Genomic DNA, 27,571 nt, shown 5'->3' with positions numbered 1-27,571 from the left:
AATTTCATGGAATCGCACAGAATTTTTATGTAAGCCCGCAGAAATCCGCAGAATCAAATTGTGCCAATTCCACCCATTCCTAGTTTAAATTAACTTTGTGAATTGAGGTTGTAGGCTGCTCATGAAAAATGTTTTAGATTCTGTCATTATCCAAGTGTAACTTTCTGTCAAATCTTCCCTTTGCTCATGATAGGCCCAGGCAATCTGGAAGCAATTGTCACAGTAGGTAAACCTGGCAATTAGTGACCTCAAAAGATTTTTCATTATAATGGTTTCAACTAGAATTTTTCATTGAACTTGGCACCCCCTTAATTTTTCACCTCAAGTGGCTGCTAGCTGTCTCTGTGGAAAGGCCATCCGGAATTTGGGAGTATTTAGAATAAAATTATCTTCTGGCCCTGAGAGGTATGTATGTGCAAATGTATTTGGAAACTGTATAGTGCAAATCTAACGAAAAGGCAGTGGAGAACTATGAAGGCTAAAAATAAAAATACAATCAGCAAGTGATATAGAGTGGTAGTGGGGTTCTGGGAGCAGAAGTGCACGGTTACTCTTTTGTGATGTAATGTTCTTTAAAGAGGAGTGTGTTAGACGATTTCCTAAACTAGAGCATGAGTGGGTCATTCCTGATGGAAATGGCGATGTTGTTCAAAATCCTGGATACATAGATGAAGGCTTGTTGCCTTGTTTTCTTGTTTTTTATATTCCTTTGCATCCATTTGTCTGACTGAGTATGTGCATAGAGCCAGCAGAGATGGCGAACTATGCAAGGGTGCTGGCTACCACAGCTTGATAAATGATGCAGCTGGTTTGAAGATGGTGTAGGCTGACATGGAGTTCCATCAGGATGAGGGAGTGATGTGAACATAATTCTTCAGGCCCTGGATGAGGCATTATGCTGCATGTAGGATGCCCTTAAAGGGGTGCAGTTGGCAGTCTGGGAGGCCACGGAGCAGGGCATTGGTACCATCCTGGTGCAAGAATGTGAGAGCTCGAACAGCAGTTCCAGGTTGAATCCAAGTGGCTTGGAGATGGGTAGAATTTGGGATTTGAAGCCATCAAGGTTCATATCACTGAGCAAGATTTTCGCTGCTCGTTTCTTGCTGTTCTTGGCAAATAAAAGGAATTCAGTCTTGGTGGGGTTGAGCATGAGGCAAGGTTTGAACATCCAAAAATGAAGCCAGTTAAATGGGGGGACCATGATATTTGGTCATTTAATGTCAGCTGTAGATGATGGATTCCCGAACAGTGACCTGTATGTGCATGTTTGCATTGTGCTGAGTGGATTACCAGGTATTCGTTCACGCAGCTCTCTGATGGATGTCACGTGCAGATTTCTGAGTCCCCAGATAGATCATTCAGTCTGTGTTTTCTCCTTTGTACTGCCAGTCACCGGTGTATTCAACTGTGTAGCCTTGGACCGTGTCATGTATGTGCATGTAACTTGCATGATCGAGGTAACTATTAGCGGCATTTCTACGTGTCTCTAGGACCTCTTTCAAGTGCTCGCCACCCTTTTTCTCAGCCACCCCCTCCCTCCAGGGGCGGCAATCTGAGGGGTAGCCCCAGGCGCCACGAGCTCTAGCTACGCCTCTGGGTATGTACAGCCCCTAGCGAGGGGTTGCCTTGTTACTTATCCATCAGAACACAATATTCCTCCCACAAAAAATGACAAGGAGTCCAAACTGTGGAAACAAAAGCAAAACAAACTTAATACAAGGGAGTCTATCAGTCTCCATAGTCAATTGGCAGAACATCAGTGGACAGATGAACAAAGTAACCTGGCTGCAAAAGGACCTCTCTGATCTCAATCATAATTTAACCTGGTGCTAGCAGAACATGAACACAGGTGCAAAGAAGTCCTAGAGCTTCTGTCAGCATGCCTGGAGCAGTGCTGAATTTTTAGAAGAAAGAGTGCTGGTGCCCGAAGCTCTGCTCACAAGCCTGCAGCTGGTGCAATTAAATGTCAGCAGCCAAATACCAAGGCTGGTACTCTTAAATCCATCCCATGCCTCTTTAATCTACCACTAGACACTAACTGCCCCTTTATCTCACTCCTGCAGGTTCATCTTTCTCCTTTTGTGACAGTTTTTCTGTGTTTCTCTTCCTCCGTCGTTCCAATATGTGTGTTTTTTCCTATCTTGCTCTCAGTAATATCTGATGCAGAAAAATAAGTGCTGGTGGCCCCCCTCAGCAACCAGTGGCTCAAATTAAGCATTGTGCTCAAGTCATGTCCATAGAATTTAGAGTTGGTCCACCATGCAGATGCTCAGAATATTTCGTAGTTAGTGTCAAACGTTTAAACATTCAAAACGGGTGCATTAGGTTGTTGGAGCCTTTTCCGAAGCTTGCTCTGGTGATGCTGCATAACTCTCTTCAGACAGTCTTGTAGGGACTTGGTAATGCGCCAGTGATTTTCAGAGGTTTTCCTCTGATGTCCCTCTACCTCCTGGTGTCTATCAGTGAAGCAGCATCAAGTCAATCTCTTGCTTGTGGAGAACCCTTAGACTGGTGTCCACAGGACTGTGTGTAGTCTGTGCATTCTGCGTCTGGCCACAGCGAGACCTCGGAGGAGCCACTGCCTAGTCACAAGTGCAATCGTGGAGGGAGATGTGTCATAGTCAAGGCAGGCTACAGACAACAGGATCAGGATGTAGACCGGGTGAGCAGGTAGTCACTGGTTGATTGGTGTTTCAGAGTGTCATGGGTGTTTCTTGGCATTTCAACATTGCTGTACTCCACTGTGAATGTAAGATGCTCCCCAGGTAGTAGCACTTATGCATATACCAGGGACTGGCAGGATGGTGTTTCCAGAAGGGTGAATCTGTATGATAGGTTTTGAGGACTTGGCTTCATGTTCACAGGGACTCTTCCTTACTTCAACGGCTAGAGTGATGGTGACCAGAAAGCCTTCATAGCTTTGTAAATCTATGAGGTGCTGGTCAAGGTTTTCTACTTGTTTAATGCATCTGCATCTCTTGGTCTGGTTGACATGGTTGTCTAGGCAGCCGGTGACTGTCTGGATGTTTCCGCTGGGAAGCTTGGGCCAAAGAAACCATTTAGGCATGTGTGTGGCTTACTCTTGGTTGCCCCACTGGGCTGTGGCCAGGTCGTCGCTCCACATCAGTGGCTTGCTTGTGTAGGCTGTGGTTGGGATGCTCACCCTTGGCCTCTCCTCTCACTGGGACATCGCAAATTAGAAGGCAGTGGGGGCCTGGGATGCAGCACAGAGTCCCGTAGGGCACGTCCACTGATGTTTCTGTTTGCTATTTGGTTTTGCCTTTTTTCCTACATTATGCACCTAGCCAGCTGAGGGTGCCAGGCTGCTTTATGCAATGGTACTTTTCCTGAGCGTAGTCGGCTCGGCAACAGCCTGCCAAGTGTGTCAGTCTGCCTCTGATTTCTGTGGAGTGCCTGTGCCCAAGTGCGCTTATCCTGCAGACGCGCTGCACAGGCCCCGCCGGGGCAACACAGTTAGGAATAGCTCTACTGACTCCTACCCATGCGGGCGGGTCCTTCAGCTGCCGTGGCGGCTTCCAACCATGGCGCCTCCTCACTGGCAAAGCACTGTCTGTCTTCTGCTGGGCACCCTAGGGGGCCAACTGACATGGGTGCAAATTACGGACGGTGAGTGTAAACATTCAGGACAAAGGGTCAAAATTCAGGACAAAAATTCAGGACAGGAGGTCAAAATTCAGTACAAAAGTTCGGGACGAACTGTAAGTTTTCCAAACACATCAGAGGAGGTCGTGCAATAGTATATAAGTAAGCCCATCCATATACAAACATATTCAACCATTTAGAAACCCTATCCATCAGTATCCTTCCATCCATCATTTTACTCATCCATCCCTCCATCCACCCTTCCACTCATCCATCCATTATCCATCCATCTACCCTTTCACCCTACCGATCTGTACACTCATCCATCCACTCTTCCACCCATCCATTCATTCACTCATCCATCCAGCCATTCACCCTTTCACCCATCCAGCCATCCTTTCACTTATTCATCCATCCACCCAGTCACTCATCCTACCACCCATTCACCCGTTCAATCATCCATCCATCCTCCCTTTCTCTCTCCATAGACCCTTTCACTTAGCCATCCTTCCTTCCATCCATCCACCCACCCATCCATCTTCTCATCCACTCATTAATCCATCGACCCTATCACTCATCCATCCTTTCTCTCATCCATCCACCCTTTCACTCATTCACTCATCTATCCATCCTTTTGTCCATCTACCCTCTCTTTCACTCACTCATCCATCCTTACATCCACCCTTTCACTCATCTGCCCATCCATTCACCCATTCACGTATCAATTCACCAATCCATTTATCATTTCACTCATCCATCCACCCATTCACTCGCCCATCATCCACCCTTCACTCAACCATCCAGCCTTTCACTCATCCACAGACCCTTTTACCCATCCATCTACCCTTCCACCCATACATCCGTCTATTGCACTTCTCTCATCCATCCATCCACTCACTCATCCATCCATCCATCCTCTCATTATCCATCCAGTCATCCATTTACCCTTTCACTAATCCATCCAGCCATCTCTTCACTTACTCACTCGACAACCTTTTCAAATAAATTATGAGCTGAGCCTTTGTCGGCAGAGTTGCAGACAGAAGAGGCCCATCACGAATTTCACCCTTGCTGAAGTTCCTAAAGTAAGGGGTGGGGCGGGGGAAGGGTTCACTATGCCCCTGCACATAGGCAGTCTGAAAATGTGGAAGTCATGAGTCATGCATGTTATGATGCACAGTGCCAGGCCATGAGGTGACTGTGGTGTTGTGTCCAGGACTTTAAGTGGGATGGAAAAACTGGGGGGTCTCTCCAAAGGGGGGTGTTAAATGTAATTAAGGGCATGGCTTAAAACACATAAGCTAAAAATCTGTGCTTAGTATAGTGTACCGCCCAACTGATATTTTGCCTCTTCTGTCATTGTTTCCAGATATATCACACAGGTAACATTACACCTGCAACAAGCCAGGACTATTGGCTTTGTCAATTGCTGTTAGTTACATAAAATAACAAGTATTTGCAATGCAATCGGTCTCACCTTTGGGACCTTATAAGTGTTTAGCTAGAGCTATTGGCTCTGCTAATGCAGAAGTGTGGTGAGCTGTCCTACGTAAACCACAATGTGTGATCCTAGGCAAATCATGTTCTTGTACTGTGCTTTGTTCCTCTTTATTGTCAAACAATGGGTGTTTTTGGAGACTGTATGGATGCATTCACCTACAGACAGACATACAATGGAAGAGACTCAGCACAGATAGAGGGAAGTATATTTAATTATTTATATAGATGTTTGTAAGGCACTGTGTGCCAGGTAAATATTGCTTCAAGGTGTCTGGAAAAAAGTGAAGTTCAGGTAGTGGGTTTGACAGGGGTAAAGCGAGAAGAGTGGAAAAGACAGCCGAAAGTTATATGAAAACATGGGATGGCCTCAGGCAAGGAGTGGTAAAGTGGCTTGTGGTAACAACATGGGGGAAGATATAGTATAAAACAATATAGGAGACAAAATGGTGGAAACAAGAGCTTGTGAAAGGAAGAGAGACACAATGAGAGGGAGGGAGGACTACGGCTGATAGTGAGGGAAAGATGGATAAACAAGAGGGAGCAACAAAGGAGAGAGCAGAAAAAAGAGCAAATAAACCCCAAAAGAAAAAGAGTAAACACTGAGTTTGCAGGATAAGACGGTGGGGGCTGGACAAAAGACAAGTGGCTGGAAGGTTATGCACGTCCCCAAAAGCCAGGCTCACCCTATTAATCTGTCCAACTGGTGCCTCCCGTGCAAGCAGTGTGCACAGGCGGTCTCAGGCGCGCGCAGCCCTGGCACAGTCTGGTGTGTACAGTGGCCCTGCCAAGGAAAATGTGAGGAATAGAATGGAACTGAAGGTATTAACACAACAAACCCTTTTGTGCTCCAGCGCTGTGTTTACACCGCCCTTCATCCCAGCAATATTTAAAGTTGGTCATTTCTATGCCTGACAATAACAGGCCCGCACCCGTCCTGGCCCAGATAAGGCCACAATGTGCCCTTTCTCCTGCCTCAGGCCGCATTTGCATGAGGGGGAAGAGCGCCCGAGCCAATAACTGTAACTAAATGCGCAGAAATTAGGGTGACCAGATTTTCAAAACAAAAAACGGGGACAGGTCATAGACATAGAAGTAGGACTATGGTTTGCAGTAACCATCGACTTAAAAGTAGGACTATTTGACAGCTGTCATAGACATAGAAAAAGGACTACAATGCCGTGATCTGAAAGGTCAAGTCATAGCTTTGATATGGAGAACACAGAGCATGCATCAATTGGTTAGGAATAAAACATGCAATGAGCAATGCCTTAATCCTTGCACGGTATGCATAAGGACTAATGAAAAGTTTGTATGGCTATGAATACAAACTACAGGGCGAAGAAATATTGTTTTATCCAAAGTAGAAACTTTGGCTGGCACGATGACGTAGGTGGCGCTGCGTGTAAAATGTCTCTCTTCAAAGGCTTTCCCTTCTTGCTACAGTGACAACACATGCTGTAAACAGTCCAAAGAGAGCATGCGCGTGCATGCTCAGCCGGAACAATGAAAAACAGGGACATTTCTGTGTTTAACCTGGACACTGTGTGAAAACAGGGACATTTGAGTCACTTGGAGAAAAGTGTCGGGACACGGGGACACTTCTCCAAAAACGGGGACCGTCCTGGGAAAACGGGGACGTCTGGTCACCCTAGCAGAAATTCATAGTGCGGCGCTGTTAGCCGGGCTCCCTTGCCCTGCCCCTACCGCGGGGCCTTTCCCACCTGTCAGTGTCCGGGACCCCCGCCATGGCTGCAGCAGCCGCGGAAACAAAATGGCCCTTTCAAAGCAGAGTAGTAAACAATACAACAAGCAACTAATTTAGTTTGCAGCAATGCGGCCAAATCTGAAGTGCGTCTCTATGCGGGATGCAAAACAATTTGCTGCTGCTTCAGAATTCTCAATTTAACATGCTGCCCACCACGTAAGCGCATCTTCAAAACAGAAAGACTCATCTTATTGTAGGCCTTTACTGCAGACATTTCCATCGTAAATTACTTTGAAGATAAATGTCACAAATCGCATTATCAAAACTCATGTCTTTTATTTTATGACTAAATCTACCGCACCTTGACAGACCTACATCAATCTTCATTCTGTTCTGGGCACATTACTCACCCTTTCTGAGTTCTGCTGAGACATTTCCTTCCTGATGGCGAATGAATGTATTTTCTAGATAAAATGCCCGTAGCTGAAGCGCGCCTAAAAACTCTAGTGCCGCACAGAAGAGCCAGTTCCTTTCTTATAAATTATAATAACAAAGAGGCGGTTTTAGTGTCTTCTGTCGTATTTGCCCCGAACGCGAGACACTAATCAAGCGAACCTGCTCAGAGACGGCAACGCGCCTGATCTTGTGAAGTGGGGGGCAATAACAAGTTAGATTATAAAACGGAACAAGAGGCAGAAGCAGACTTTTGGTGAGCATGCGCACAATGTAAAGCATTGTGTGCATGCAAGAGTCTGGACAGGCAAAATAGAGTGTGAATGCAGGCAGCCAATCATAGGAAAAACAAGCATTTACAAATGCAATAGGACTCATATTTACGCGAGTCCTATTGCATTATAATCAAAAATGCGTGCTTCCAAGAAGGCATGAACGGGAGTGGGTGGGGGCGTGGTGATGGTCAGAGAAGTCACGGACTGCGGGAGGGAACGGGGGAGGCAGGGGGAACAAAAGAGTTTTGAAAGTAAAGGGGCTGATAGCTATGGACGGAGATAAATGACGACATGGTCGTCAGGAGGCAGGACTAACTTGACGAAAACCAATTACAATGCAGCATTTAAGATTTCAGCCAATCAAAAAGATAGGTAAAGCTAGGAGGAAAGTGGGCGGAGCTTCCCCCGCTATACTGTATACACCATCTCTCGACGAGACAGTGCATGCGCTGCCTAGGCTAGACCTAAAAAAGTAGCAACCATGGCTTCCTTGAATATACTATTGAAAATACATCAGTTCTGGGAAAGGACTCTAGCCCCTTCTTTTTAACTTCTTTCACCAGCTTTTTTATTTTTAACTGAATTATCACGTAGCAGCATTGGCATTTTTGCACATTTCTTCCATCTGACAGAATGCCCTTCCCTAGACGGAGGCTAGGGGAGGCCTGCCACATGCTTTGTAGCCTAGACTGGCCCATTGTCGTTCTGTATGTAGCAATCATTAGCTGGCGTAGAGAATGACAAAGGGCAGGGTGAGGCTGTTCTTGTGCTCTGAGGAGGAGTGTGAGGCGGCCCCACCAGGGAGTTGAGGTTTCAAGCAGGGAACAGTGCTGTTCCCTGCAATGGCCAAAATTACAGACAAAAGGCGTCCTTAAAAGGGATCATCACAGACAATGGATGTGAGATCCAAATTACAGACAGTCCATGAAATTTACGGACAGTTGGTCACCCTAGCGCGCCCCTCATATGCTCCTCATTAACGGCGCTGCTCATCTCCCTCCTCAAAAGGATGTTAGGTTGTCCTAATGTAGAGTTGGTAGTCAGAGCTGGCAATGGCCTGGGTGAAAGGTGGGGTTCGTCCACCTCATCAACAATGTTGTGTGTGGAGCCTAGGCCCACGTGCTAATTAAACAAACACTGGCAAAGCCAATAGGTCTCGTCTATGCAAGACCTATTGGCTTTGGCAATGTGTTTCAGCCATTATGTACACCAGTGTGGCTGCTGTTCTGCATTGCTAAAAGTTAGTGCTGTGGAATTGGGTGTGATAGATTGGAGAGGGGTATATTGGGGTAGAGTGGAATGGGGTAGAATAGGGTAGAGTGGAGTGGGGTAGATTGACATAGAGTGGAGTTCAGTGTAGAGTGGTGTCACATGGAGTGGGGTGGCTTGGGATAGATTGGAGTGGGGTAGATGGGTTGAGTTGTGTGGTAGATTGAATTGGGTAGATTGGGTGGAGTGGGGTAAATTGGTGGGAGTGGGGTAAATTTCAGTGGAGTAGATTATAGAGGGGTAGTTAGGAGTAGGGTAGATTATAGTAGAGTGGAGCGGGATATTTTAGGATATATTGGGGTAAACGAGTGTAGAGGGGTGGATTGGGGAAGAATGGGTAGATTAGAGTGGGGTAAATTGGGTGGATTATAGTAGGGAGGAATGGAGGGGATAGATTGGGGTAGTTTGGAGTGTGGTAGATTGGGGTTGAATGGTGTGTGGTAGATTGGAGAGTGGAGTAGATTAGAGTGGAGTGGGTGGATGGGGTGGGGTACATTGGGTAGTGTTTGACCTGGCATTTCTTGGCATGGTTACCCCTGACTTTTTGCCTCTACCTCCTCTATTTTTGATGCTGTGATGGATTTCGTTTTTCTGGCTTAGATGCTTTGGGCACTTTGCCACTGCTGATAAGTGTCAAAGTGCAAGTGCTCCCTGTATAAAGTGTTATGGTAATTGGTTGTCCATAATTGGTATGTTTGTCTTACTAGTAAAGTCCCTAGTAAAGTGCACTATGTGTGCCAGGGCTGGTAATGCAAATGCTACTAGTGGGCCTGCAGCACTAATTGTGCCACCCACACAATTAGCCCTAAGAAGAGATCTCAGGCCTGCCACTGCAGTGCCTGCACGCAGTTTGTTAACTGCCTTGTTGTCCTAACAAGTGCACCCACTTTCAAGGCCTCCCCTTCCCTTTTTATGCACATCAGACACCCCTATAGTAGGCCCAAGGTACCCCCCTGGGCAGGGTGCAGTGTATGTGAAAGATAAAACATGTACTGAGGTGTGTACCATGTCCTGACAGTGAAATAATGCCAAATTCGTTTTTCACTGTTGCAAGGCCATCTTGCCCATAGGACAGAATGGGGAATGCTGTGTCCCATATTTCCAGCATATCTTCCCATAGGCATAAGATGGAGAGATGGAGTTTAGTGTGCCTGAGCTCCGAATTTTATAACACATCTTTTTGTGAAGATGGTTTTTAAATTGTGTACTTAGAAACCACATTTTTAAAAGTGGCTGGTTTCTTGTCTTAACCCCTTCAATGCCCATGACGAGCTGGACTCGTCATGGGCTGCGGTGGCGCTGTGCCCATGACGAGTCCAGCTCGTCATGAACTCCGCCCGCTAATGAAAGGCGCGGCACTGGGCGGGGAAAGGGGCGGGCATGCAAGGGGTTAAACCATCCTGTGTGCCTCTGCCTGTTTGTGTATTGGCCATCTGGGGTTGGAGGTGACAGAGTCTGGGAAGTGTCCTGACCCCAGGGAGGAGAAGGTGAGACAGTAACAGGCTGGCCGGCATTTGATGTGGGGGGGGGAGTAGCCACCCTGGATGCTGAGATGGCTGTGTTGCTGCCACAAAAGGATGGCTCCACCTCCTGCTGAGCGTCTGGGCCCCAGACCCTGACTATCAAAGGAAGAAGGTGTGCACTGGCAGGAAGACAACCAGGTCTGGTTTGGACTGGGCTCAGAGCCCCCTGAAGACAAAGACTTCAAAGGCATTTAGGGGTATAAATGTGAGAGAGGAATCCCCTGAACTCAAGACTGAAATCCAGACTGAAAAGGGATTGAACCTACTTTGTGATCAAGAGGAACCTCTGCCAAAGACGAACAGCTGAAGAGACTGAAGAGAAGGACTGCCCTTGCTGTGTGTTCTGGTGCAGGCCTTCAGTTTGCTGATTTTACTAAGGAGAGGACAAGGGACTTTGCTGTGTGCTGTGTCCCCCTGCTTGTGAGGACTTTGCTGTGTGCTGTGTCCTGAAGTAGCGTGTCTCTAAGGGCCCGAGAAGAGCTGGTCCCCTGTTGTGGAAACTCAGGAACATAAAAGTTTCCAACCAAGTCTCAGTGACGCTTGGTGCGTGGTGCTTTTGCACGCCTGAGACTGCTGTGTGGTACGTGGTACTGTTTACGAGGTGCCCCGTGATCGCATTGCCCCCGCAGCGTGAAACATCGTCCACGCTTCTCTATTGCTGTTTGTGGCCCGAGCCGTCATCGTACCTGAGGCTGTGAGTAAGAATCAGCGCCATCGGCCCGAGCCGCAACGTGCTACAGGATTTCTTGAAGACTGCCATGTGGTCCATGGTACTCTTTACGAGGTGCCCCGTGATCGCATTGCCCCTGCAGCATGAAACATCGTCCACGCTGCTGTATTGCTGTTTGTGGCCTGAGCCGTCATCGTAACTGAGGCTGTGAGTAAGAATCACTGCCGCCAGCCCGAGCCGCAACATGCTACAGGATTTCTGGAAGACTGACGTGTGGTCCGTGGTACTGTTTACGAGGTGCCCCGTGATCGCATAGCCCCCGCAGCTTGAAACATCGTCCACGCTGCTGTATTGCTGTTTGTGGCCCGAGCCATCATCGTAACTCAGGCTGTGAGTAAGGATCCCTGGCGCCGGCCTGAGCCGCAACGTGCTAAAGGATTAATTGAGGTGAAGAAAGCTGCAAGGTGAAAGGGATGGTGATTGTTCACCAAGAGGAATCTGCCCAAGATCGTCAATGAAGGAGAAGGCAGCACTGTAACCCGTCTGGCTACAGCGTAGCCTAGCAACGGAGCTGCAACGTCATCGGGCCGTCAAGCAGGACCTCTGACGAGAGGGGAGAGAGAGAGAGCGAGGCAGCGCACACCCCCAGGTAAGGCTTGGACTCGGGCCGGGAGCCGCAAGCGTGTGTGGCCTGGGGAGGGGTGCAGGAGGACTACAGGAGTGCTCTGAGCTCTCTCCCGCTGACCCTCGTTAGACGCGCTGAGTCCTCGAGCGGCCCATACCTCTCCAGCAGTACCGGGGCCACACCTTTAAGCTTATGACCGTTGTCTCTGGTGTTGTGGCCTAGTGGGGGCCAGAGTTGACCGCGTAGATTGACGTTCTGCATTATTCTTACATTACAAATTGCCTGATTCTTGCATTATGAATTGCATTATTTCTTGCATTACGAACTGCCTTATTCTTGTATTACGAATCGCATTATTTCTTGCACTATGAACTGCCTGATTCTTGCATTACGAAGGGCATTGTTCTTGCATTACGAATCGCATTATTCTTGCATTACGATTCACATTATTCCTAAATTATGAACTGCATTAGTACGTGCATTAAGGACTGTGTTATTACTACATTACGAACTGCATTATGAACTGCATAGCATTGCATTAGGACTGCATTAGATCATTATGAACTGCTCATTAATACCTCAAGAACCTATAAGTGGTTGCTGGCCTAATAACTGGCAAAACGGAAGATTTCGAATACACATATGTTGGATTTCTATCGTTTGGTCTCATCGTATTCCTTTTGTTAAAGATACCGCTATTTTTATAAAAACCAGTGTGGTGTCCATTTGTGGTGTTATCACTGTGTTACTGGGAGTGTGGTTGCAAATACTTTATTCCAGTGCTTAATTTGTAAAAGAATAGGTGCCGGGGCTCACATTTTCTTCAGAAGCCTGCCGCTTCTGAATGCCTGGGTTGTTTCTCTGTGCTGGTCCATGTATACTTGCCGTGCACCAGTTATTTATGCATTATGTATGCGGCCTCAGATGATAATATAACCAGGGACAACACTTTTAATGTTTATGTGTTTGGAAAAATGAAACGCGACTCAGACTTGCTAGAAGTCGAGCCTTTGACATACAGACTGCATACAAATTAAAGCAGCAAAGCCTTAACTGTCTGAGCTATCCCGCACTTTCGATTGAACGCGCTATATTAGTCATTCCGGTAGTGTAGTAAGGGTGACATGAGCCGAATCCAATCATGGAAAGTAGTCATCCCCGTCCCTTTTAGAAAGTAAAGTGCTGCCATAATATACCAACGAGTTAAATCTTTTATTTTATTTTCAGTTCGGGACCACCACCAACTGGAGAAAAAGCAGTAGTCCCGGCCCTGTAAAAAAAGTGCAGGTGCTAAGCACCCGAAAGCACCGGCTCAAATTAAGCACTGCTTTACACCTTGCCTTGGAGATAAGCCTGGCTGCTCATGCCAACCTACTGGGGGGTGAGCAGGGGTTATCTAAGAGGGTGTCCCTCCTTTCCCTGACTAGAAGCGAGGGTCCCTATTTGGACTAAGGTACCTACCTCAGCCAACTAGAGACCCCCAGTTCTAACAGGAAGAATGGTGTATAATGGGGCATATTGGGGAAGATTGAGATGGTGTAGTATGGTGTGGAGTAGATTGGAGTGGGGTTATTTAGAGTGGGGAAGTGGGTTAGATTGAAGGGGGTAGATTGCATTGAAGTGTAGTAGATTGTGGTGCAGTGGGGTAGATTTGGGTGGGATAGGGAGATAAGAGTGGAGTGAGGTATATCGTGGTTCAGTGGAGTGGGATATATTGGGGTAGATTTAAGTGAGATAGATAGGAGTGGGGTAGTTTGGAGTGTGGTAGATTGAAGTGGAGTAGATTGGAGTGGAGTTGTATGGAATGGTGTGGGATAGACTGGGGTGGGGTGGGTTAGATTATAGTGAGGTAGATTGGGTTAGGGTGGAGTAGATTGGAGTGGAGTAGATTGGAGTGAAGTAGACTGGGGTAGATTGCAGCGGGCAAATGGGCTGGAGCAGATAGGAGTAGGGAAGTTTGGGGTTGAGTGGGGTAGGGTAGATTGAAGTGGGATGAAGTGGGGTGGATTGGTGTGGAGTGGGCAAGATTGGAGTGGGGGTAGATTTGGGTGGAATGTGGTTGACTGGAGTGAGGTGAAGTGGATTCATTGGGTAGATTGGGATAGAGAGTTATAGATTGGGGTAGAGTGGAATGGAGTAGATTGGAGTGGGTAGATTGAAATGTGGTAGTTTGGGGTAGAGGGAAGTGGGGTAGATTCGAATGGAGTATGATAGATTGGAGTGGAGTCAATATTGGAGTGGAGTGAGAGAGACTGGGGAAGAGTGGAGTGAGTGGGATAGACTGGAGTGGAGTGTACTGTGGTGGAACAGGGTGGAGTGGAGTAGGGTAGAAAGGAATGGAGCTGAGGATTTTGAAGAAGGATTATTGGAGTGGGGTCATTTGGAGTGGAGTGGGGTAAATTGGCATGAAGTGGGGTAGATTAGATTGGAGAGGGGTAGGTTGGAGTGGAGTGGGTTGGACTGGGTGGTGTGGAATAGAGTGAGATGGGATAGAGTGGTGTGGGACAGGTGTAGCGGGGTAGATTGGGGTGAAGTAGGTAGGGGTTAATTGGAGTGCAGCAGATTGGGGTGGAGTATGGTGGAGAGGGCTAGATTAGGGTGGAGCAGATTGAAGTGGGTTCGATTGGAATGGGTTAGATTTGAGTAGAGTGTGGTAGATTGGAGGGAAGTGGAGTGTGATAGATTTGGGTGGAGTGGAGTGTTTTAGAGTGGAGTGGGGTAGATTAGAGTGAAGTAGGGTAGATTGGAGTGAAGTGGGGTAGAATGTGGTAGATTGGAGTGGGGTAGATTAGTGAATATTGTAGTGGGGTAGATTGTGGTAGATTGGAATGGGGTAAATTGTGGTGGAGTGGGGTATATTAGAAGGGAGAGAAGTTGGGTAGATTGCAGAGGAGTTTGGAGTAGAGCTGGGTAAATTGGACTGGAGTGGGGTAAATTGGACTGGGTAGGTTGGAGTGGAGTGGGGTAGACTGGAGTGGAGTTGGGTAGGTTGTTGTGGGTTGGATTGGGGCACATTGGAATTGGGTTGATTGGAGTAAATTGGAGTGGAGTGGGAAAGAGTGGAGTAGATTTGAGTGGAGTGCAGTAGATTGGGGTGCAATGTGGCATATTGGTGTGGGGTGGGGTTGTTTAGGTTAGAATGAGTAGAGTGAGGTAGATTGGAGTGGGGTGGAGTAGATTTGAGTGGAGTTGGGTAGATTGGGTTAGAGTGGAGTAGATTGGAGTGGGGTAGATTGGATCATAGTGGAGTGGGATTGATTAGAATGGAGTTGGTTAGATTGGTTTAGAGTGGGGTAGGTTGAAATGGGGTAAATTGTAGCTAAGTGGAGTAGGGTGTGGTAGATTGGGGTAAATTGGAGTGGGATAGATTGGAGTGGAGGGGGTATATTGGAGTAAGGTAAAGTGGAGTGCAGTAAGTGATGTGGAGTGGAGAGGCACAGAGTGGAGTGGAATGATGTGGAGTGGCGTGGCATTGCGTGTCGTAGAGTGTCTTAGAGTGGTGGGGCGTAGAGTGGGTTGGCATGTCGTAGAGTGAAGTGGAATGTTGTAGAATTTCCGTCTTGTCTGTGTTGAGTGTGATTCAGTTTGCCCTCATCCAGGCGGAGACACTTTTCATGTCGATTTGGAAGTTGCTCTCTGTCGCGGTGGGGTCGGCTGAGAGCGATAGGATGAGCTGGGTGTCGTCGGCGTAGGAGAAGATGTTGCTGTTGTATGGGCCAAACATAGCTGCCAGGATCACATACGTGGAGGCTGATGTGCCTCACACAGCTGTCAGTTACATAAGTGCGGGGTGCAGACTCACACGCCACACACAGCTGTCAGAGTCACGTACATGAGGGTTGAGGGCATCATACAGCTGCCAGAGTCACATAAGTGCAGGCTCACATAGCTGCCAGGATTACATAACTGAAGGCTAATGTGCCTCACATAGCTGTCAGAGTTACATAAGTGCAGGCTCATGGGACTCACACAGCTGCCATAGTTACATAAGTGCGGGGTGCAGGTTCATGCACATCCTGCAGTCAGCTTCAAAAGGAGAAGTATTTGTGGGTCTGGTGCAGGGTGTAGGCACATGAGCCTCATGCAATCGTTGGCGCGACAAGGAGCAACTGTAGTGCTGCAAATGTATGTGTATGTATCCAGGCTTAATTTGTAAAAGAATGCATTCCATTGCCAAATGTCGGGGTTGCTTTAGTCGGGGGTGCGTCATCTGGATTCCACCTCATGCCTCTTTAATTTCCCACCAAACCCTCTCTAACTCATTTTCCGCTCTTAAAGGGTCTTGTATGCCCCTGATTTCTTTCTTCATCTTCCTCCTTTCTTCATTTTCTGTTTTTTTGAGCCAAAGTCAGATGAGGAAAATAAGTGCCAATCCCCAAAAGATGAGTGCCAGTGGGCCCCATCTGCAACCTCATGCTCCGTTTAACCACTGGCAGGCCCACGTGATTTACGTAGTCATCAACACCAGTAAGAGAAGCAGTAACGAGGCAAATCTAAAAATCATGCACACACGTCTCACAGAGTCATTGTTATCACATGGATTCAGTCATGTAACAGGGTTAAAAAAATTAGGTGGCAAGAAAGGTAACTGTAATTGTAATTATATAGCGCTTACGAACCCTGACAAGGCGTTGAAGCACTTTTTCAAGAGTAGAACCTACTCCAGAACACAAAGTGGATTAATGGTGAATTAGCATAGGGAAATAAGAGTTGTTAATTCGAGCGGTTGGCATGTTAGTTGGATTGAACAGAATAGAGGAGGGAATCGCCTAGAAAGTGTTATTTGTGAGAAAATAGTAGTACAATGAGGTTTGGGATGAGTCAGAGAGGGGAGGTAGAGGATATATTGAAAGAGGTATTGGATGAGAAATAGTAGTGAATTGGAGAGCGTTGCAAGATTGTTTTTTACAATAGGAGTAAAGTAATACATATATTGATGCATAACTACATAGAAAGGTATACATGTGTATGGAAAGTAATAAAGAGATATAAAGTTATATTATATAAAGTCCCATATGTACAAGTATGGATTCATAGTTATAAACTCAAACTTTCAAGTGCTGCTGTACATAAATCTGATTTATTTTGTATTGTGAATAATTTAGTATATTTATTATTATTTCTGTTTTTCTTTATATTTATTTGTTTTTCTTTTATATTTCTTTTCAATATTTCATTAGTTAAGCACTTCTAGAGACAATTGTTATGATCATATTTACAAATTGTGATAGATAAAATAAATAAAACAGAGACCCATAAGCATATAATCAAATAACTCATATGTAAACTATGCAGTGACTTATATACATGGTAAGCATGAAATAATACAAATATATTTTAACCAACGTAATATATACACATTTGTTAAACAGACCTATAAACCATAAGTAGTTTATATATTTGTACATAGAAATGCACATCTAACTACATATATATAATCAAAGTATTCATGTTTATAAGCATATGCTGTATGTTTGTGGGTTGATTATGGTGCTCATGTAGGAAACAGCCAACCTGTGAGTAGCCTTCTGAAGATAAGATAGTTATCTATGGATGTGTTTTTTGGAGGTAATGAATGCCATGGTTTGGCTGCTTGAACAGAGACGGATGTGCCATCTATGTTTTTGTTCTTTTATGCTGGGGTTTTGAGTCGAGGTGCCAATCTGGAGCGAAGCTTCCTTTGTTGATTGGATTTGGTGATTTTATCCCTGATGAACAGCGGTCCCGTTCCATGTATTTTTTTGTTTGGGTGAAACAAAGCAGCTTGAACGTGGATCTTCTGGCAACCGGTAACCAATGTAGGACCCTCAAGGCAGGGGAGATGTGGGCTTGTGGCTTTACATGTAGGAATAGTCTGGCAGCAGAGTTCTGAATTTATTCTAACCTTTCCATAGTTGATAAGGATGATCCATGGTAGAGGCCATTGGCATAATCAAGTATAGACAGTACAAGAGAGATGGTGGCTTGGACTGTGTGTGGAAATCCCAGGTGGGGGAAGATGAGTCTCAAAGTTTTCATAATAACGCGGCTTGATCTGCTAACTTATTCAGTTGGGCATTCATTGATAGCTTGGAGTCACTGGCAATTCCAAGATTTCTTACTTCTTTGGATACTTTAGGAGGTCCAGATTATCAGGCTTGGCACAGAGTGGGTCATAATTTTTCCTAATCACCACATGTGAGTGTTTCAGTTTTGGACGCATTAATCAATGACTCAGCTGAAGATTTTTGAGTTCCCAATGTCTTTGGGGCTTTCCAGTTTAAGAAGTATTTGTGTGTCATCTTAGTAGTTATAGCATGTGAGATGAAATTGATTGGTCAATGCTGGTAATGACTTCATGTAGATGTTGAACAGCATGGGTGAGATGATAGAGCTTGAGGGACCCCTGCTTTTGTGAGGTACATTTTGGATGAGAAAGGGGAAGTCTGGATGAAATTTGTTACGTTTTGAAGGTAGGATGTGATCCAATCGAGAGGGAAATTATTCAATGGAATGAGGTTAATTTTGTGGCAGTATGACTGCACTATATTCTGATTTTTACACTTCTTAACACTGTCTGGTCAAGGGTTTCACCTCATTAGGTTCAGTTTTACACATAACTATAGTAATCAGCAACTAGAAGTTGAACACCTAACCTTTTCAAATGGCTTGCCACTATGCGGCAACACCTACTTTTGATCTGTTCGAACTAGAAACATTTTTTTTTGCTAAAATCTTCAAGTTTTTTCATTGATGATGTATTATGTTGCACATGTGTCAAATTCATAATTATACATAAAGTATCACAGTTGCAGATTTGCATAATTCCTGTTGCCCTGGATATGCTGAGAGGTTAGTATATATTCAGTGTTGGGGGAAGTTTACTTCACCCTCCTGCAGGGTAACATTCAAAGTTTGCTCTAGAGTTATAGGAGGAACCAATGAGCTCAAAATCTGACTTTTATTCTAGGTGGAACATTGTCATGACAGACAGTTTCAGAAAAAGTTGTTCTGCTCATTTGTATTAACTCAGACAGATCAAGTATTCAGTACAAAGCAGAGGGTGAGGGTTTGGGACAGAAGCCTTTCTTAACTTCAAGAAGTGTGCAGCCTGGCCTTGCCTTTGGGACGATCCTGTGTGAAGACATTGTTCAAGCCCGGTCATAGACTGGCCTGCTGAGATGGTTTACACTGATTTAGTGAACAGAGGGTCTCTCGCTCTCCTTCTTTTAGGATAAGTATTAGAAGTCATTATTAGAAGCCAGACAGCTGCAATTGATTCACAAAACCTTCTAGAGAGAAAGAAGAAAATTGAGAGGAGCAATGTAGGGTGGGACATGCAGGGAAAAGGAAGACAACATGCTCTGCCTACCTCTAATCCTATGGGGCACTATATTACCCTACATACAACAGGGTGTCTAATGCAGCTATACTATCTATCTCGCATGTTTTTCCTAAACGCCCTCATATGTGCTACACATCAAGCCTTGGGGGAATGAGGGTGCCCTGTCACGATGGAGAACCAATCAGCAGCTTCTTCATTAGTGATTCAGGCAAAATAGCCTGTCACCTACTAATGTAATCAGCTACCACCACCCAGAATGCTGTCTTAGTGTGGTAGTGGTGGCAATAGCAACAACGTTAAAAGGGGTACCATTTGTGCTGGACTCTGAATGCCCAACAGAGCTTAGTGAAGAAATAATTTATAATCACGTAGAGCGCTTGCCCGAAGGCTCGTGACAGGTCTCTTGCAAGAGGAATATACCATCTCTGCCAGAAAGTAAACACGAAGAGCAGGCCGTCAAACTAACACCGCCCTGTGGCTTTCAGCCCCACATTGTGTTATTCAAGCACCTCTGGGTAGTATTAATAGCTCAGCCCAGCATGATCTTCGTGTTCTTAGATAAGAGCTTTATGAGTGTCCGCGGATTGGGAGCAGATTGCTGTGTGGCTTTGCATACCCTTATAGATATGGAGTAAGGCATGGCAGCGCCTACTCTGCGTCAAGGAGGTGTTCCATGGGTGTTGCTGTGGATGTTCCCAAGCAACACGCGTGGATTTTGACGCTGCCCCAGATTTACAAAATCATGTAAACCTGGGGCAGCACCAAAACCTTGTACCTCCCCAGAGCAGGTGTAACGAGGAGAAATGTTTTCATTTCTCCTTGTTTCTTTCCTCTTTCCATGTATGCTGCAGCACACATTGAACGAGGAAAAAACCTGTCATGATTGACAAAAACAATCATGACAACAACACAGACACCCTTGCACCATGGTGCAAGGGTGCCTGCATTGGTGCTTGGCTGCAAATTGTGCACTGGTGCTGGCTGAAAAGACCGGAATGCACAGTATCTTGTAAATACGGTGCATTTCGGTCCTTTTGAATTGACGATGGGCTGCACAGCAAAAAGAATTGCAGCACTGCCCTACACCAATTCTTTGTAAATGAGGCCCTAGGTTTATTGACTAGTAACGCAGCACTGAAACACAACTGTCTGGTTGGGTGCTATTTATTGAACATACCCATCATGTAGTTCAATAGACCCACCCCATGTACCACTTTATGGCAGTAGTAGAAAGATTTGAAAGTACACTGATTCTAACAGGAAGCCGGTGCAAGCTTGCTCAGTTCTCCTGAGTAGCACACACAGCTTTGATTGGCCAGTGGCAGAAACCATGCTTCCCTGGTCTTGCCATGCGGTGATCTCTCTCGCCCCGTGCAGTGATTGCAGTGCACAGCTTCCACAGTCACAGGCTCTTGCAGTTCCAAATCAGTTGCTGTGACACACTGAGGCAGTATACACCTCAAAGCAGTAGTGGGGGGATTCACTTGCATTTTGGGGAATCTAGGTTGAAGGGCAAGTGAGGAGCTGGGAAGTTCACTCGATGGCCCTCCTGCACAGGTTTGCAAAATAAATGGGTGGATAATGGAGTAGTAGTGGCTACGGAGGCTTGCTTGTCTTCACACACTGGGTCGGCACCACAAAGCTTTTGGACCCTCACACACAGGATTGGCGGCACAAATGCAGAATGGTGTGGCAGCTGCAGGTGTAGTGATTCATGGACCCTCACATGCAGAGTTGTCAGCATAAACAGGGAATGGTGTGCCACCTGGTGGTATGGAGTCTCATAGGTGGTCAGGCTCAGGGTGACACAGCCAAATATGCAGGGGCCTATGCCTCCCCCTGTCTTTTACGTGTGGAGCCATCCACACATGTAGGCATACATTTTAGCAGTAAATGTGGGAGATACAGTAGGGAGTGGCTGGAGATTGGGAAATACTTATGACTAAATGGGAGGGGTTAAGGAAGGGATAAGTAGGGGTTCAGAGAGGGGTAGGGAAAATATTAAAGGGGACATGCACCCACTCACAAATGAGTAAGCCCCTTCCTCTTCACAAACTGCACATTGTTAAAAATTGGGTTTCTGGTTGGCAGAGGTATGCACCTTGTCCAACCGGGAACCACAACCCTAGTCAGGGTAAGTCAGAAACATACTTTAAATAACTGTGCTCCCCTCTGGTAGCTGGGCACAGAGCAAGAGATATGTTGGTTCTCATTGGCGCTACAGCATTGATGCAAGGATTCTGGCACTTGCAGCTCTTTATACTCACTTTCAAGGGCCCTGGACTGGGTTGGCACCATTTGGCAGAGCAAGACTTGCAGCAAGCAAAGTCCAGGTGCTGTTTTGAATGTTGAGTTAAGGCTTTGATATCCTGAGACTTCTAAAACAGGAGGCAAGCCAACAAGTCGTTGGAGAATACATAGGTCTGGGATGTCACTCCCAGGCAAGAAGCAGCAGGCAGAAGATCAACACAACAAAACAGTTTAACAAAGTTGCATTACCTCTAGCAGCACACTAGTCCTTCTTCCTGGTAGAATGTCCTCAGTTCCATAAGTGTTCTGAGTTGGTGATGTCAGAGATCCAGTCCTTATACCCAGTTGGGCCTTTGAAATGGCGGGGACTTCAAAGAGATGCCCGTGAAGTGCACAAGTCTCTGCCTTGCTTGCCCTAACTCCAGACTAACTACAGCAGGGTATGCAGAACTTTGTGTGGGGACAGGACACAGCCCTTTCAGGTGTGTCAGCCCCACCCCTACTACCTGCCCAGGAAGGAACATCAGGATGTAGATGGCCCATTAGTCACCCCTAAGCTCCCTATGTGTGTGGCTGTCTAGAGGGAATGCACAAATCCAAGTGTCATCCATCCCAGATGTGTATTTAGAGACAGACAGCAGGCACCAAATGGCTACAGTAGGAAAATGCCAACTATCTAAATGTGGCAATTTCAGAATTGCAATTTAAAATCTAACCACCATAAATTGTGTTTTTAATTTTGGATTCCAAAGACACCACATTTGGGGCTCCCAACTCTTCTCAATTGGAAATTACACTTATGAAATGTAAATAAAGCAACCCCAATGTTATCCTATAGGTGAGATAGGCCTTGCAGCAGTGAAGAAACAAATGTATGGATATTTCACTACTAGGACATGTAAAACTTAAAAGCACATGTCCCACTTTTAAATTACACCACACCCTGCCCATGGGCTGCCTAGGACCTACCTTAGGGGTGACCTATATGTATTTTAAAGGAGGTTTAGGCCTGGCAAGTAGGTTAACTTGCCAGGTCGACATGGTAGTTTAAAACTGCACACACAAGCTCTGCAGTGGCAGGCCTGAGACATGCTTAAAGGGCTATTTAAATGAGTGGCACAATCAGTGCTGCAGACCAACTAGCAGCATTTAATTTACAGGCCATGGACAAGCGTAGTGCACTTTACTAGTGACTTATAAGTAAATTAAATATGTCAATTGTGGATAAGCCAATGTTACTACATTTTAAGTTGAGAGCACAAGCACTTTAGCACTGGTTAGCTAAGAAAAAGCGCACAGAGTCCTAAAGCCAATATAAACAAAGTCATAAAAAGAGAAGAATGAAGGCAAAATGTTTTGGGTGACCCCGCAGAAAGGGACATTTCTGACACAACTACCCTCCAGCCTAAAGCCAGGGTAGATTAATAAATACCTTGAGGAACTTCCCTGCTTAGGGCGATAGAACATGGACAATGGCCCACTACTGAAGGGGCACATGTCAGTTCTATGCATCTCTAAATCCAGTTGGAACCTTCTGTCTATACCCTCTGGGCTCACTGAACTGACCCATGGGGAACAATTCTCCTCACTTGCGGACCCCATCTGTGCAGCACCTAACTTTAATTTGCTCACAGATGCATCCTGGTAGACACCTTCAAAGAAGCTCACAGCCTTAAGTTCATTTTTAAATAAACGCAGGGTCGCAATTTTCTTTTAATGGTAAAGGAAGGCTCTGTTTACTTTACATTATTATCAGCAGGCTGCAGATAGCAGGGCCTGATAGTGAGCAGTGCTCAGTCAGATTTATGAGCCAGGCAGAGTCACAGAGATGAAAAACTGAAGCACTGAAGTATTTAACTCTTAAATAAAAGTCCTTGTCACAAAATGATTTTCCTGAATGCTTTTAAATGGGAGAAAATTAAAATGAAGTTACCTTAATGATTGACTCTTCGTTTAAATAGCCTCCCATTTCAAAGTATCGCATAGTAGACACTGTGCCATATTTATAACTGAAAAACTGTAATTGTTTTTCAAATGGGAGAAATTTGAAGTGAAAAAAACTTTTTCTAATAAAAATTAAGTATTAATGTCTTTCTCCACTTTCAATTAAGCCAAATACCTCTTCATGTTTTATGAAGCATGTTTATTCACTTAAAATCCCTCCCAATTAGACAAATATATTTTTCTGTTATAAATATGGCACCATGTCTACAGGCCACTGGGAGCAAGATGCTTGGTGATATTAAATGTGACACATGGAAATGGGAGAAAAGTTAAATGATGAGTTATGGAATCCATATAAACAAAGTTAACTCTTCAGTTTAATTTTCTCAATACAGTCACATATTTATAAGGGAAAAATACAGCTATTTTTTTAAGTTGGAGAAACTTAAACTGTGAAAAAAGGTTCCATACTACGAACTTTTTTGCAGAATTTTTTCCACACTTTAAATTTTTCCCATTTGTGTTATACTTGTAACAGTGCCACATATGGCGAAAGGTAAGTCCTGTGCCACAAGTACACATGACACAGTCTCTCAGTCACCCGTACACATATATCCCATTCATACTCACGCATGTTCATACATCCCCAAAGAACACCCTCTCGCTGACACACATGGCAGCCCTGTCATAGTGTCCCTGGTCAAAGTATTTTGTTCAGACCATAGCATCCGGCACTATGGATATTAGGCTTAAAGTCAATTGAGCTGGGGGTGGTATTGTCTGGTAACAATGCGCGGGTGGCTTAGCCTTCAGTAGCTCACCATGGTTTTCACTAATCAGAAGTAGCTCTCACTACAGAAAAGGTTGGAGACCCTGCTCGAAGCAGTATGAGCCGGGTCCTGAGAAGAGGGGACTGTGGTGACCATGGAAACCTCCTCTGGGTCGGGCTTGTTACAATTAATATATATTGTTTCTGGTGCAGGCACGCCCGGAAACAATGCTTCTGCAGAGACACACAAACGCTGGGCTGCATGCAGCTGTTAAAGGCAAGTCTTCTGTGCTGGGCACCGTCCCCTGGTCCAGGAGCAGACTGTTCTTTAAGGCAACCTGGCAAAAGGCCAGTCTGACCGCGTCATTGTGGGACAGTTTTTGGCTGTTTGTGGGCCTGCTTTACAAGTTGCTTTGAACGATTTTTTTTTTTTTACTGTTGATTTCCCTTTTATTACAACATTGCCTGAAGCAAGCACGTAAGCATGTAGACCCCCACAGCTTGCAAGACACCTATACAGCTTGTCTTTACAAGTTTAAAACAGGCCTGATTTGCATATGTGGGTCACTTTTTCAGCTATCTAATCTGCTAATGGGTGCCAATTTTATTTTCAAGCCGTGGCCTATTTTCTCTCCTAGCCCAACCCTGCTGCTGTCTGAGATTCTGACACTCACAGACGCAGCCAGGCCGGTGCACCCAGCGTGCCGCTTGGATTTTTAGACACCAGCACAGTAGCCCAGGTTGATTTTTCAATGTTTAAACCGGGTAATCCATGTCAGAGATATGTATATTTTAACCAGGTGTGTTTCTGTGGTTTATTTCCATTCAATGTGTGACTCTTATAGACGTTTCGTGCATAAGAGGTGAACCGAGTTGTCTCTATATATATGTCTGTGTATGTTCATGGTATGGGTGGTGTGCATTATAGAGCATGGCCGATAGCTCTAAGGTGGGGATTTATGCAGTGAGAACTTCTGACAGAGCCTGCTGGAGCCTCATAAGGATGTTCAGACCACATGCTCATTCAATAATTGGCCTCTCTAAAGAGTGTGCACAGAGAGACGGGAAACCCTCCCCGTCCATTAATCCCTGTCAGTGATACAGCCCTTGTTTACATTTCAGAACAGGGGTGACTGAGGCACTCTGAGACCACGATTCCATCCCCACTCCTAGCAGGTTCCAATTCACAATCTAATAATCTCAGCATTCGAATACTTTTCATTCTAATTATTCATAGAGAAAACATTGTTTCTAATTATTTATCTGATACTGCTCACAAGCATTGGCAAAGCAAGTTGGACTGGGTAGTCTTAGGCATATGTTCAGAGCTGTTTTAAGGCATGGGTAAAGTGGGCACTGGTCCAGGGCCCCAGCCTTTCAGGGGGCCCCTGATGGAGCCAGCTCTTCTGCAAAGAGGCATGCCCAGATGGCCTCGAACAGTTCTTAACCAGCTTGTTTTAAATACTGCTTTCCTTTCATTTACTTTTAATGTGAGGGATATGACCATGCAACATCCATAACAGGACCTCACATTTGAGAAATGGGTGGGGGGGGGGGGGTGTCACAAAGATTATTTGCAATATTAGGGAGCACCTGCTGCATTATAATTTTAAACACACGTCACTAGCTATGAATATTAGCTGCAAACAGATTTGGAATGTGGATCACTGTCCTGTGCGTGGGCAAAGAGAACATGAAAGATGCAAAACTGGATCATAAATTCAAAGCTGTTACGACCCCTCCTCCCCCCCACCCCCCCCCCAAAAAAAAAATACCTTTGGCCCAGGGCCACGGAAATCTTTAAGATGTCCTTGCATATATATGTTCATTGCTGGGTGAGGTCTGCAGGAACAGAAAATTCACAGTCACTCAAGTCCTGGCTACTGCTTTGGTTCACCCCAGAGAAAGTGTCACTCATTTGACATTAGCACGTCACTCATATCCACATTGAAACCATCGAAGTGTCACTCATCACTCAGCAATCTGCAAGCTGGCAGCTGTGTTAATGTGAGGGTAAAACTGGATGCCCTAAAAGCGCTGGTTTGAATTGGTGCCAGCTTATTAATGCGCGAGTCATGGGGCGGGTGAATGCGCCTGTGTTTACCCGCGGCTGTCTGCCAACTCCTGAGTTTCGTTTCTCGTCTTCCACGTCGCTGGGCGACACCTCCTCCCGGGTGTCAGGGCAGGAAAGGTATTTTCACAAACATCTACCCGCCGAACCTCCGTGCGGCAGCGGGCAGCGCCGGGTGCCGTCTGAACATGGGTAAGGGAGAGAAGTCTGCGCCGGCGCCGGAGTGCGCCCTGCGGCAAGAGGACCGCGGGTCCGACGAGGGGCTCCTGCCCGCTCTTGAGGCAGGAGTCAAGGGCGAGCCTAAAGCCCCGACCGGTGAGTACCACAGGCTCTGAGACTTGGCACCCGCAGGTCGCAGGTGTGAGTTCCAGCACATCCTGTAAACCTTCGGAGGTCGCGTACATGATTACGACTGGCTCCTTCAGAGGAAGAAATATGTTAGCAGTGTACCCTAAGTCAGGTAAGAATATCTTAGCAGGGTACCCTAACCCAGGAAAGAATATCCTAGCAGTGTGCCCTAACTCAGGAAGGACGATCTTAGCAGTGTACCCTAACTCAGGAAAAACTATTTTTAGCAGCGTACCCTAACTCAGGAAGGAATATTTTAGCAGTGTACCCTAACCCAGGAAAGAATATCCTAGCAGTGTACCTACCCTAAGTCAGGAAAGAATATGTTAGCAGTGTCCCCCAAATCAGGACAGAATATGTTAGCAGTGTACCCCAAATCAGGACAGAGTATGTTAGCAGTGTACCCTAACTTAGGAAGGAATATCCTAGCAGTGTACCTACCCTAAATCAGGAAAGAATATGTTAGCAGTGTACCCCAAATCAGGACAGAGTATGTTCGCAGTGTACCCTAACTTAGGAAGGAATATCCTAGCAGTGTACCTACCCTAAATCAGGAAAGAATATGTTAGCAGTGTACCCCAAATCAGGACAGAGTATGTTCGCAGTGTACCCTAACTTAGGAAGGAATATCCTAGCAGTGTACCTACCCTAAATCAGGAAAGAATATGTTAGCAGTGTACCCCAAATCAGGACAGAGTATGTTCGCAGTGTACCCTAACTTAGGAAGGAATATCCTAGCAGTGTACCTACCCTAAATCAGGAGAGAATATGTTAGCAGTGTACCCCAAATCAGGACAGAGTATGTTCGCAGTGTACCCTAATTTAGGAAGGAATATCCTAGCAGTGTACCTACCCTAAGTCAGGAGAGAATATGTTAGCAGTGTACCCTAACTCAGGAAGGGACATGTTGGCAGTGCTCCCTACCCGGGTGAACTCTGCCGACTTTGGAACTGGGGAAACAGGTTCGGAACTCGGCGTCGGCTCAACATCCTGTTATTCAATAAGACACGTGACACGTTCATTCTGTGGCTCGTTGCTCACTGAGCTCTAATGCCTTTTAACTATTTAAAAGGGCATCCTTTGTCTCGCGCTCTCTTCCGCCTCCTACCCGCGCCCTTCCGTAGCGCGCGGGGGGAGCTGGAAACGACGGAACACCTGATATGGGAATTCTCATTGTGCCTGGCACAGTGATAGGTTCAACATTCTCAACCCCCCATCCCCCGGAATATTAACAAAGGGAGA

The 27,571-nt window shown here is 45.9% G+C and overlaps 1 protein-coding gene and 1 long non-coding RNA gene across 3 annotated transcripts in view; one reads left to right on the top strand and one right to left on the bottom strand.

Moving 5' to 3' along the window:
* Positions 1–25,812, bottom strand: part of LOC146812896 (uncharacterized) — a 395,123-nt gene extending 369,311 nt beyond the window's left edge. The window contains exon 1 of the long non-coding RNA XR_014966935.1: positions 25,686–25,812. This is a non-coding gene — a long non-coding RNA (uncharacterized LOC146812896). The remainder of the gene's footprint in view (positions 1–25,685) is intronic.
* Positions 25,813–25,994: 182 nt separating this feature from the next.
* The window catches only part of LOC146812895 (killer cell lectin-like receptor subfamily E member 1), a 59,453-nt gene continuing 57,876 nt past the window's right edge, over positions 25,995–27,571 (top strand). Inside the window, exon 1 of one of the 2 annotated variants that reach the window (XM_085619964.1) lies at positions 25,995–26,296. In XM_085619964.1, the coding sequence (XP_085476090.1) occupies positions 25,999–26,296 (298 nt within the window). In that variant the 5' untranslated portion in view covers positions 25,995–25,998. The remainder of the gene's footprint in view (positions 26,297–27,571) is intronic. The other variant, XM_085619965.1, reaches the window with a different exon arrangement.

The sequence above is a fragment of the Triturus cristatus genome, chromosome 7 (genome assembly GCF_964204655.1).
Source record: "Triturus cristatus chromosome 7, aTriCri1.1, whole genome shotgun sequence".
NCBI classification, from domain to species: Eukaryota; Metazoa; Chordata; class Amphibia; order Caudata; family Salamandridae; genus Triturus; species Triturus cristatus.
Note: the sequence above shows the minus strand (reverse complement) of the source record. Positions and strands in the feature narration are given on the sequence as shown.